The 12,717-nt window shown below is 40.1% G+C and overlaps 2 protein-coding genes across 5 annotated transcripts in view; one reads left to right on the forward strand and one right to left on the reverse strand.

The window, feature by feature from the left end:
* On the forward strand, positions 1 to 10,479 carry vdac3 (voltage-dependent anion channel 3). 3 transcript variants are annotated; one of them, XM_025053083.1, is made up of 10 exons: positions 31 to 120; positions 3,930 to 4,015; positions 4,940 to 5,011; positions 5,181 to 5,230; positions 7,805 to 7,957; positions 8,054 to 8,106; positions 8,212 to 8,439; positions 8,558 to 8,708; positions 9,506 to 9,563; positions 9,662 to 10,479. In XM_025053083.1, exons 2-10 carry the CDS (start codon positions 3,934 to 3,936, stop codon positions 9,751 to 9,753), a joined length of 939 nt encoding a protein of 312 aa, XP_024908851.1. In that variant the 5' UTR covers positions 31 to 120; positions 3,930 to 3,933; the 3' UTR covers positions 9,754 to 10,479. The 3 variants fall into 3 exon arrangements, with proteins under 3 accessions (XP_008334362.1, XP_024908851.1, XP_024908853.1); XM_008336140.3 differs by lacking the exon at positions 3,930 to 4,015 and having other exon boundaries at positions 1 to 120; XM_025053085.1 differs by lacking the exons at positions 31 to 120; positions 3,930 to 4,015; positions 4,940 to 5,011; positions 5,181 to 5,230 and adding an exon at positions 7,327 to 7,344.
* ikbkb (inhibitor of nuclear factor kappa B kinase subunit beta) overlaps positions 10,480 to 12,717 on the reverse strand; it is a 21,560-nt gene continuing 19,322 nt past the window's right edge. The window contains exons 20-21 of one of the 2 annotated variants that reach the window (XM_025053082.1): positions 11,473 to 11,566; positions 10,480 to 11,364 (exon numbers count right to left, since the gene is read on the reverse strand). In XM_025053082.1, coding sequence (XP_024908850.1) covers positions 11,305 to 11,364; positions 11,473 to 11,566 — 154 coding nt within the window. In that variant the 3' untranslated portion in view covers positions 10,480 to 11,304. The remainder of the gene's footprint in view (positions 11,365 to 11,472; positions 11,567 to 12,717) is intronic. The other variant, XM_008336133.3, reaches the window with a different exon arrangement.

Genomic DNA, 12,717 nt, shown 5'->3' on the forward strand with positions numbered 1-12,717 from the left:
ACGCCCCGCCCGCTGCATTGCTGTGCACACTGCGCATGCGCATCAAGTCTCCGCTTACTCCTTCGAAGTGTCCCACTGCTGTGACCACCGCTGTCTTCAACTCCTGCACCGTAGATTAAGGTAGGGAATAAGTCACCAGTTGTTTATAATTACGTTTTCTAAATGTGTGCGCCAGTATGTTGAACATGCCTGTCGTTGAAAGTGTCTCACTGTCAGGTCTGAGTCACACATAAACAGGCGGGTGGGGACAGCAGGGGCATATGTGCAGGGAGTAAAAGTAAGGTCTTCAGTGCCAGTTAAAACCTGTTCATACCAGATGTTGATATTAAGCTATAACCGTAAACTATTCATCTTTGCTAATGCTAGTTAAACGGTCGTTATATGAAAATTTTACAAGAGATTAGACAAACCTCTTACGACTACCCAAAATCCAGTCACAGTTACTGATTAAAATTGTTTAATGGCTAAATCGAACTAATAGTTAAATCAACCAACTTGTTTAGTATTTGGTTTACTATAAGATAATGGCTCTCTATAGTACCTTGTACCTATAGTACCTTGAACCCTAACCCTCCAGTAAATCTGAAAACTTTCAAACACCTGAGCTCTTAGCAATTACGGTTTTAAATAGTTTAATGTAACATTTTTATTGTTTAGAAAAACCAAGATTATTTTACCTTTTTTCTTTTGCTTAAAATATTGCTTGCTGATGAACCCTAAAACAAAACACATTAGTTACATAAGTGAGTAAGTCACACAATGTTCTAGTGCACAAAATAAATAAATAAATTAATACGGATGAAACACACTTTAAAGTTCGAAAAATAGAATTTTGCCCACTTAACAGTTGTTAAAAGTCAACAACAGCAGGGAATTTATTTATTTGAATATCATCAAAAGTACTTGGTGCTGTCTTCACATGTGGGTATTTTTACCCTTTCATGTCATTACAAATGCTTTGCAATATGAACCGGTTCTTGATGAGACATCACAATGTGTGTATGTTTAACCCAGTAATCATAAAATAAAGTTACAAAACACTTGTTTGTACAGAAAGTCTGTTTCCCTCAGTACTACCCAGCTTTACATTATTAGGTTGTAGGTTGTTATTGTTAGGTATTGAGGCTACTATTTTTTCAAATAATACATCAATTAGGTAAACATAAAATCCTTTTCAGAGTAAAACAGAAAATATAACGAAATGTTGACCCAAATAACATTGCACATTATTAGACACCAGGTGTAACATGTTGACAGTTATAAAAGTCATGTTTGGACCCTGTTCATGTTGCATACTACTTTTGAGCATTTTAGAAGGCAAAAAACATAGTCTGAAAGTCTGCCGTAGAAGTAGTAAGGTAGATAACCTACCTTGTAACCTCCAGGTAGCATCGACCGGTTTGGCTAGATTAGGTCATTACATCATAAGGTTGGAAAATACTAGTGATTCCAGCTAGCATTTTAATGTGACACCTGTCCTTTGGACTACGTACAATCTGACCTACAAAGTTTATCAAACAGTTTGTCAAAACTCTAACTCCTATTACCCACGTGTAACCACTGACATTTTGTAGTACTTTGAATTAAATCACTACAACGTTAAGCTGTTGTGTGGTATTTTCAAGATACTGATAATAATTTACTGATTTTTCTAATGATGAAAATGTGTGCTATCACTTCATTTAGCAGCATCTAGTTGGTTGCAACAGTGTTGGTCTCCTGGCAAACATTGGACTTTCAAATTTCTACAGCAGTTGAACGGAGCTAGCAGATGCCATAAATCACATTATCTCCGCGTTTGTTGAGAGTGCAAGGTCGACGATCAGCTGAGTAATAACAGGACGTGCTTAGACTGACTGTGGAACCCTCCACCTGTTGTTTTTATTATGTTTTAAACCTCAAGGTTAACAGTGGAAAGATAGAAAGAGGAAATAAAACCAACTCATCATAGACTTAGTCTCGAACACACACTCGTCACCAATCATGCACTTCACATCCAAGCTATAAATTGTCCCGGCGAAGTGCGCTTCAACTTATCTCGCACTCACACATGCCTCAGGTTGTTCAGGTCTGCCTCACGTACTGGTTTCATGTTCGCAGATGGTTTCGCCAGTGTTGTCTTACTGTCTTACTGTCTGTCTGTCATTCGGACCGCTCGTTAGTAAGTAGATTGTAATAAGTGTCTACACTATCTTAACTAGTGATTAAACATGGTATTTTGGGGGTTTTAATTAAACGCAATCTATTTATTACAGTTGTCGATATCCCATCTCTCACATATTTTAATTATGATCATTTCATTTTGAGCCGCAAACGAACATACTTGACTTCACAAGACTTTTTATTTAAAAAAAAGTATTAATATAGATTATTTTTATTATACTCTTGTTTATTAAATCAAACATCTAGCATATTTTTACAAATTGAGAAATTATGTATGTATATTTCATATAAATTGAATGAATTAAAAATATGACATTATATGTATATATATATATTATATATTTTTTATAATTATTTATATAACTAATGTAATACTTATAAGTATTTTATCTACTTATAAGTATTTTATAATAAGTTATTTATCTCTGATAATACAATTGTAATAACATACCCTCATACCTACTGTGGCTCGGTGATACCAGTGAACGGCGTGCTGCTTCTTACCCCAGCAGTGGTTCCATGGTCGTATTTTTGTTATTGTTTATGACCTTTCTGACCTCTGGGCTCAGCCGCTTCAGCTCAGTCATGTGGCTGCAGCTTAGGGAAGTGTTAAGAGCAGAGAGGCATGAGTCAGTAGTGTAGGCACCAAATCAGACTGATACTCCTCTGTTTTCCACATTCAATGGTTTTAACAGGTTAGACCTGACATGAGGCCACATGTTGTTGAAACCCTAGTCACATGTGTCGTAGTGTCAGGTTCACCTGTTCTAAATATAGAGTGGTGTGTGGAGACTAAGGGATGAAGGCGAGAAGGGAACTGCTGGTATGAGTGTGAGGAGGTGAGGTAGAAATGGAGTATTTATTTGTCACCTGATGAAGGAGACAGGCAGCCAGGGGACGAGGCCTGTGGTCAGTAAAACCACCTGGGTCAGAAGGGCTTAAATGATGACCATAGGGACCATGTCAGATTTCCAGGAAATCAAAGACTGAAATTTCATTCAGTCTTTGATGTCCTCTGATTGGTGTATTTTACAGATTCACATTCCACACGTAATATGTTTACTTCTCCGACCACACACGTCCATCATTTCTGTTGACACAGGTCCAGTACAGTAGCTGGGAGTAAAGTGGCGCAAGTTATTTGCCCAGTGTCACATTGGCATGTAGGCTGCTATGAAAAAATCCAACCATGTCTGAAACACTGCCACCCTCTGTCTTTACTTCTGTATTACCTCATAAATAATAGGATGCCATTTGAATCAGGAAGTTAGATCGTGAACTTAAATAATAAATAAATGCTGTATACTAGTACTAATACAAAATTATTATTTCAAATCTGATGACATGATCTAATTAATATAAATATTATATAGTACATTTAGAAAAATACATCTGTAGTGAGGCTGCCGTATGTTGGACTTTACCCTTCCAGCCTTAAGATATCATGCAGAAGGGGCGGGACATTGTAAGGTGAGTTGCATTTTGTATCTTGTGTTACAAAAGCAGGGGGACGGGGGTCATTGTTTTAGACCACCATTACTTTAGTTTCATCATGCAGCCCAATCCTGTCCAAATCAACTCTACACAATGTACAAACATTCTTTGTTCTGTTTGTTCTGTTCTTTGAACTCATGCATATGGGTGGTTGTAGATCAGTAGGTAATGCACCTGTCTTACACCAGAAAGGTTGTGGGTTTGATTAGAAATGTGAGTGTTTAAAGTGTCAAAAGTATCCGTCCTTGTCCTTGTGCTTCCCTGATCTGAAGACACATGGCAGAGACAGGAAAGGACATGCAGGTCAAGAACAAAGAACCCTGTGGGAAATGTTGCCACCAGGCTCCTAAATGTCAGGGTGAGTGGGCCGTGGGTACAGCATGTCGAATACATCACTAGGGTCCCTGAAAGCACCATTTCAAGTTAAAATCTGCGGGCTATGCCAACTCTTCCAAAACGCTTTCCTTATCAGATCTGTGATGGGACCCTTGTGATGACTGTCTGGAGCAGGACGGTGTAGTGCAGTACTACAGTACTGGTAGTAGCTGACTAACCAGACCTGATGCTGCCTGTCAACTTTGTTGCTTATGCAAACTTCTTTTTCTTTCCACATTATTTAACACAAAAAAAGTCCCATTTTTTTTGCTGCTGCTGCTGCTGGTGTTGCTGCTGCTGCTAATGGACTGTTGCCAGGCAATCAGTTGGTTTTACATTGAAGCTCTAAAGCCTTAAAAGGCCACTGGTCAAACAGACAGACTTTCTCTGTTCTGAGCCACATTGACAGTACATACAGTACACTAAAGCAGTGTTTCTCAAACATTTGTCACAGACCTTTGCGACCCAAGTCAATGGACATTATTCGTAAACTCCTGGGAAACATGATGTGAGATGACCCTAAAAAAAAACAACAACACTCTTGCGACCCACCTGAGGGTTGCGACCCAGTCTTTGGGAAACAATGTACTACAATTAGCTGAGGTATACTGCACGTATCCCTCAGTTAATATACCTCACATGGTTTTCACATATATGCAGTGTGTAGCACATGAGGTAACGTAGCGTTTTTAAAGCCTGTCAAGTGTAAAAGAGGAGACTTCAACAAACCAACTGTTAGGTCCATGACTTTGGCTCTTTGGAGGTGCAGCAGTTTGATGTTGTGGATTAACAGTGTACCTGTACGCATCCAAATTTGATGGAGCTCAGTAAATTGAGAGTCCTTCTGACCATGGGTTAGTATTCAATCTGTGGCGTACTAAATGGTTTGTATCATTTGTTTCCTCAGGCACCATGACTGTTCCTCCTTCATTCGCCGACCTGGGAAAATCAGCCAAAGACATTTTCAACAAAGGCTTCGGTAAACTGAAGACACATTTAACTTACTCAGCTGAGCTGCTGCAGGCTCAGGCTGTAATTAGTTTGAGTGCTGTTTTTTAAGCAGCAGTTTCACAGCCATGTTGTTCAGTACAAGGATGTAAATTATTTCCTCTTCTCTCTTTAATTTCACTAATGTCCTGCACCTCCAGGGTATGGGGTTCTCAAACTGGACGTAAAGACCAAATCCCAGAGTGGTGTTGTAAGTATGATTTCTCTGTCTCTAACAGACTCACTTGTCATTCAGTGTCTCTTTTGTGTGGGTTTTTTGTGACTGGAGTAGCAGCAAAGGTCAATTAGTTTTCTCTCTGACACGTTCTCAGTCTAAAAAAACTCCTTTGTTCCAAATGAAGGGAAAAATGAGAATGCTGTATGTCGTCAGGATTCTGTTTCCATGGTGAAACCCTAACGAGCACATTTATGTTACCACACTGACCTATCAATCAATAGAAAAGAAATTGTTTGACAAAAAAAACTTTTGCATCACAGCAGTGATGGTGTTCATGTTTAAACTACAGTATATGGACATACTGTACTTTATATATGACAGGCAGGTCTGAACTGAGAAATCTTTGTTGAGATGTGACACCATAGTATATTTATCATACTGACCATACTGTACTGTCGACCCATATATATTTACAGTGGTATGAAAAAGTTTGGGCACCCCTGATCATTTTCAAGATTTTCCTTTATGGTTTTTTATCATTGGTTGTTTGGAACAGCAATTTCAATTACATATATCATATTGCAAACAAACACAGTGATATTTAAGAAGTGAAATGAAGTTGAAGGATTTACAGAAAGTGTGCAATAATTACTTAAACAAAAGTAGGCAGGTGCATAAATTTGGGCACCCCAACAGAGAAATTACATCAATATTTAGTAGATCCTTCTTTTGCAGAAATAACAGCCTCTAAACGCTTCCTATAGCTTCCAATGAGGGTCTGGATTCTGGTTGAAGGTATTTTTGACCATTCTTCTTCACAAAACATCTCCAGTTCAGTCAGGTTTGATGGTTTCCGAGCATGGACAGCCCACTTTAAAACAGACCACAGATTTTCAATGATATTCAGGTCTGGGGACTGAGATGGCCATTCCAGAACGTTGTACTTGTTCCTCTGCATAAATGCTTTGGTAGAATTGGAGCGTTGTTTAAGGTCGTTGTCTTGTTGAAGTATCCAGCCCCGGCGCAACTTCAACTTTGTCACTGATTCTTGAACATAGTTCGCAAGAACTTGCTGATACTGACTGGAATCCATGCGACCTTCAACTTTAACAAGACTGCCAGTACCTGCACTGGCCACACAGCCCCACAACATGATGGAACCACCACCAAATTTAACTGTGTGTAGCAAGTGTTTGTCTTGGAATACTGTGTTCTTCTTCCACCATGCATACCGCCCTTTGTTATGTCTAAGTAACTCAGTTTTAGTTTCATCAGTCCGCAGCACCTTATTCCAAAATGAAGCTGCCTTGTCCAGATGTGCTTTAGCATACCTCAAGCCACTCTTTTTGTGGCATGGGCACAGAAAAGGCTTCTGCCGCATTACTCTCCCATACAGCATGTCCTTGTGTAAAGTGCGCTGAATAGTTGAACGATGCACAGTGACACCATCTGCAGCAAGATCATGTTGTAGGTCTTTGGAGCTGGTCTGTGGGTTGAGTTTGACTGTTCTCACCATCCTTCACCTCTGCTTATCTGAGATTGTTCTTGGCCTGCCACTACGGGCCTTAACTAGAACTGTGCCTGTGGTCTTCCATTTCCTCACTATGTTCCTCACAGTGGAAACTGACAGGCTCGCAAAGGGGAGAACAACTTGCAACTGGCCACCTTAAATACCCTTTCTCATGATTGGCTTCACCTGTGTATGTAGGTCAAGGGTCAATTAGCTTACCAAACAAATTTTGTGTTCCAGTAATTAGTCTTAAAGATATTCAAATCAATAAAACAAGAAGTGTGCCCACATTTATACACCTGCCTACTTTTTTTGTTTAAGTAATTATTGCACACTTTCTGTAAATCCTCTAAACTTCATTTCACTTCTTAAATATCACTGTGTTTGTTTGCTATACGATATATTTAATTGAAATTGCTGTTCCGAACAACCAATTATGCATAAAGGAAAATCTTTAAAATTATTTTTTATTTCCCATTTCCCATAGAGATCGAACCAACAAACTGATGAAACATCAGTTAAACATAAACAGGATAGAACTTCAACAATAATAAACAATATCTTCTTCTTCCTTTTCTTCCTAAACCTCCCTGTGTTCTTTCTTTTCTGCTCCTTCTCTGGATGCTCCTGTCAGATGGTAAGGGTGAGTGTGTATCTGTGTGTGTGTGTGTGTGTGTGTGTGCGTGTCATAGTCAAACAGATGCACTGCAGGGTAACACAGTGTCACTGTTTACATGTGTGCAGGCTGACCGCTGAGTGTGTGTCTGTGCAGCTGAGGGTTCTTAAAGTGACAGTGTCACCACACACTGCCACTGCACAGCTTCAGTCCTCAAATGTGATCACTGTCCTGCCCCTCCCTCACTGTCCTGCCTCTATTTTCAGTTCTTCCTTCTTAAGTTATTTCTTGTTACAAAAACCCCCAGCAGTTGTTCAGTCCAGAGACTGGTGGTAGGGCAGGAGAGCAGTAGAGAAACAATGCTTATCCTTAACCTCCCCATCTCCCCCGTCCTCCTGCACCCAAATTGGTGCTTCTCACACTCTGCCTCCAATTTAAAAATGTATCTTTTTTTCACTCCACTCTATCATGTGACCTGCAGGAGTTCACCACCTCGGGTTCCAGCAACACAGACACGGGGAGGTCAGGTGGTCACCTCGAAACCAAGTACAAGTTGAGCGACTTGGGCCTCAGCTTTAATCAGAAATGGAACACGGACAACACCCTGACCACAGAAATCACCATGGAGGACCAGGTGAATTTACACAGACTGGAAATATTGACATTGTTCTAACGGGCAGATTAAGATGACAGACCGAAGCTCACAGCCTGTGTCTCTGTCTCTATGAAGTTGGCTAAAGGCCTGAAGCTAGCTCTGGACACTTCCTGTGTGCCTAACACTGGGTGAGTGCTCGGCTGTCGTCTCTTAATAATGTTTTACACCAATCAGTCGATTCACTGATGACTCTGCTGTAGAACTGACTATTTGTTTTTGTTGTAACTCTGTAGTAAGAAGAGTGCCAAACTGAAGACCGCCTACAAACGTGACTACATCAACATGGGCTGTGACCTGGACTTCGACATGGCCGGTCCCACTGTCAGTGCCACGGCCGTGCTGGGCTACGAGGGCTGGTTGGCGGGCTACCAGTTGGCCTTTGACACCGCCAAATCCAAACTGACGCAGAACAACTTCGCCCTGGGATACAAGGCTGCAGACTTTCAGCTTCATACCAATGTGTGAGTCACAGGAAATGGAAGTGAAACAGTGGAAGAAGCACTAACAATAGAAAGGAAGTGTTTCCTCAGATTGCTAAAGTCTCTCTTTTTATTTTATTTTATTTTTCTTGTGTTGTAGCAATGACAGCACAGAGTTTGGAGGCTCTATTTACCAAAAGGTCAACAGCAACTTGGAGACAGCAGTGCACCTGGCCTGGATCGCTGGCAGCAACAACACACGCTTTGGAATTGGGGCCAAGTACCAGCTGGATAAGGACTCCTCCCTGTCTGTAAGAACTGATCAGAACCAACAGTTGTATCGTTCTCGAAAGTCATATATAGATATATTTATTACACAGCACTGAGATGCTCTCAAACAGAGCGACCTCAGAAGTGTTAATATTTTTCACCCAAACTGTAATACTTATTATTTTTTCTTGTTAGCCTCCTAACAACAAATCACATACAGTTCAGATAAAGTGAGGAGACAAAGTACATGTTCCACTTTATCATCTTGTTTCCTCTAAATGGAATCATGATTTAATTAATCATAACTAGTAAAGCCTGGTGTACTAAATAGTACCATTGGCAACACAGTCTTCTGATCCACTAACAGAGAACCATTGGATCTGAATGGTCAGTGTCCACATCACTCCATGTTTTATATACAGTCTATTTTTGTGATTTTTCTTGTTTGTGGTCGCCACAGAAGAAACGGTAACAAAAGACTTGAGTCAAACACTGAAGGAATATAAAAATCATGACCATCAATCAGCGTGGGCTTAATCCACATCTTGATAAAACTTTCACTTTTTAGCTGACTATTTTCAGCCATATGAAGTCATGTTTAGCCATTTATTAGTGACTTTAAGGCACATTGTATCAGTTTTCACTTACGCTGGACTGATAATTCCAGTATAAACTGGAGCCAATTATTAGCTAATTATGTTCTGGCTCATTGTTTTTCATTTAGAATAACTAGTTTGCTTTCTAGGTTTACCTTCTAAACTCTAGTCATTTTGATTGTCCAAAAAAACAACCTGTAAATATTAAATGTTAAAATGTCATCTTCTGATTCTTCTGCCAGGCCAAAGTCAACAACTCCTGCCTGGTTGGTCTGGGATACACACAGACTCTGAGGCCAGGTGAGTTCAGTCTGCTTCAGTTCTGTCCTGTTATCCTCAACAGTTTGAGCATCAATCAATCAATCAATCAATCAATCAATCTGACTCTTGTACTGCAGGAGTGAAGCTCACCCTCTCAGCTCTGGTCGATGGGAAGAACGTGAACGGTGGTGGACACAAACTGGGAATGGGTTTCGAGCTGGAGGCGTAAAGACTCCTCAGGAGGAGACGAAGAGAGGAGACCGACATACGAGAAAAATATAGGGCTGAATGTGACAACCAAAATGTGCTCCATTCAAAACACATACTATCACACACACACACGCAAATATACACACATATACTTCTTTGGCCTTAATCCTGAAACACGAGCAGCCTCTAAGAACCTCCAGTACTGTAATTTTTTAAAATAATTTATAATTTTACGTTGTTTCTCGAAAAAACATTTTCCATCACATTTATACATATATGCAGAAATCATATACCACTGTTCTCTGGATGTGACCTGTAGGTTTTTCCTAACAGGAACCAGTGGACCTTCTGGCTTTGACTGTGTGCTCTGGTCATTTCTGGTCTTTTATCAGAGATTCTTGTTTTAGTGTAACGTGGACTTGTTGCATGCTTTTCAAGCAAAAAGAAAGTGTTTGACTTTGTTGTCCCATTGATGTCAGTGACTGAAATGAAAGCTGTAGAACATAAGGCAGAAATCACACCCAGAGGGCGCTATCAGACTTGACCCTTGACCTCAGTAACACAAATTCACAGCAAAACTTCTACTCTTTGAAGTCCTGATGAAAAAAAACAAAAAGAGGCTCAGGGTTTGAGTGTCACCTCTTTGACTTTGCCTTTGACAACCCCCACCACTGCAGGTGTCTGTGCTGTGCTTTGTTTTAAGTCTCATTTTATTCAACTGCTGAATTAAAGAATGTAAAAAATGTGGCATTTACAATTCACTCTTTATTTTAGGATTCAAGAAACAAAAATAAAGAATCTTCTAGCGCATGTCAGAAAAAAAAAAATCATAATATCACATACATGATAATGTAACATCCCAAACACTGTGCTCCTGCATCATAATGCATGTCAAGTCAAATATGCAGCTGATTTAAAAATGTGTTTTCACAGTTTCACAACGATGCATGTCAATATTCAAGCAGGTAAATAGATTTTCAACATGATTTTTACAATTAAAAAATATCACCTCTACTTAAACTGAAATAAAGGTTCTGTTGTAACGGGTTATTATTATTTAGTTAATTTCTTACAGTTTCACATGGTTTTAATGGTTTGTAAAATATAATTTATGATGAACTATCACACTATATAAAAAACCTTTTTGGGAATATCGCTGAGCACAGGTTAATGTTTTGACAACATTTTTAAAAACTTTTTAAAGTTCTCTCAAAGTAAATTGCACGGAATAAATGTTTTAGGATATGTTTGACCTTCTACAGAAAGAAAGAAAATATATATATATATGGATTTTCAAGCAATAATGGCAGCCAGGTGTCATAGGGATTTGCACGGTTACCTCACAGCACGAGGGTCAACAGTTTGGGACCTTGGCTCTGATGTATAGACTATCAGGGGAGGAGCTGACATCATCTTTGCTCAAATCTCAAGGAATTTGGGCAAAAAAAAAAACGTACCGCTAAAACCCATTACTGTGTAGAAGCAGAGTTCATCTGCATGCAGTGGGACACCTCGACCACAGGGAGGCAGTACAGTATCATCACACGTGAACCTGGCAGTGAGCGGCGGTTCAGGAGAGGTCACTGGAGAAGCTCTGGCTTCCGTGCAGCCACGTCCACTCCCTTAACATCTGGAGCAAAAACAATGAGAATCAACTTCAGGGTCAGTGAATAACAATTATTACGAAATGAGCTGCAAGAACAGGTGTCGTCTTTGGTGTGATGTGTCATGGACTCGCCTCCATATTATCTTCCGATTCCTGGATGGTGTCGTGAAGTAAACTCTGGAGTCGACTCTCAAACGTCCTGCTCTGCTCCACCAGTGACTCATCGCTGCACACACAGAGACAAAGTATTTAAAAAGTAATTTAAAGCAGAAGAACGTCAGTCCCTAATTCACTCTCAAAACCCATCTGTTCAAACCTCTATGACCAAACTGCACTCTCTGATTTAAACAAGTTTCATGACTCTTTCTGTTCTAAATAATTCTCTAAATAAAATTTATTATTGTTATTATTGAAGGAGCAGCTGCTAAACAGTAATGGTTTACTTCCAATACTGTGGAATACTGTGACACACTCGTCTTTACTGCTTCTCTTAGTAAGTAGTACTAAACTAGTACTGACAAATTACAAAATATAAAACAAATACAGAAGTCACTGATGAACCAGATAAACAAAAAAACCAGAAGAAGTTTAACGACATACACACAGATACTACACACATACAGAGACTATAAAACGTGTACAGTCCCTGGCGTTGTATTGTCTCAAAGTTTTCCATCGTTGGGAACAGCACAGCAGTGAGACAGTTTGGTTTACAGTGTGGCAGAAATGTCCGTCAGTGGCTGAAGTTTTTACTGGACTACTGATGTCTATAAAACAGACAGAGAGTGCGAGAACCATATATGAACTGGACCTGGTTTAAAATGGAAAAATAACCTTTTAAATTGTGGCGTTTGGCCCAGAGGCAATGTCTCTGTCATTGGTGTAGAACCCCAGGGTTCACCTCCTGGGTAAGATCGAATCCCAGTTAGGGAGGTTGGTACCTTCCAGTGGACTCACCACCCGCAGGAAGATTCAGGAGGGGTTGGTACGGTGCAGTGTGATTTGGGTGGCGGTCATAGAGACTGCTGCCCCCGTGACCCGGTAACGGATAAACGGATGAAATTAAATTGAACACCTGCTGCCTCCTACTGTCCACCAGCTGCAATTTTCGATGCCAAAACTTTGTGGATGAAACATTTGTTGAACGTTGTAGATTAAATTTTTTCTGCCTGGTGGCCTTAATACTACTCCAGTATTGGAGAAAAAAAACTGAAGTAGTATGTGCTACAAACGAGGATTTGGGATTACCACCAAATGCTCACAGCAGGGATATCTTTTACATTCAGCCCCTGCTGGCCAGCAGTGGTATTGTACCTGCGTTTGGGAGTGGCCTAAGAGTGTGGTACAACATGAGTGCACAGGTGTGTATTGGTTTCA

The sequence above is a fragment of the Cynoglossus semilaevis genome, chromosome Z, assembly GCF_000523025.1.
Source record: "Cynoglossus semilaevis isolate Cse_v1.0 chromosome Z, Cse_v1.0, whole genome shotgun sequence".
In the NCBI taxonomy this organism is placed as follows: Eukaryota; Metazoa; Chordata; class Actinopteri; order Pleuronectiformes; family Cynoglossidae; genus Cynoglossus; species Cynoglossus semilaevis.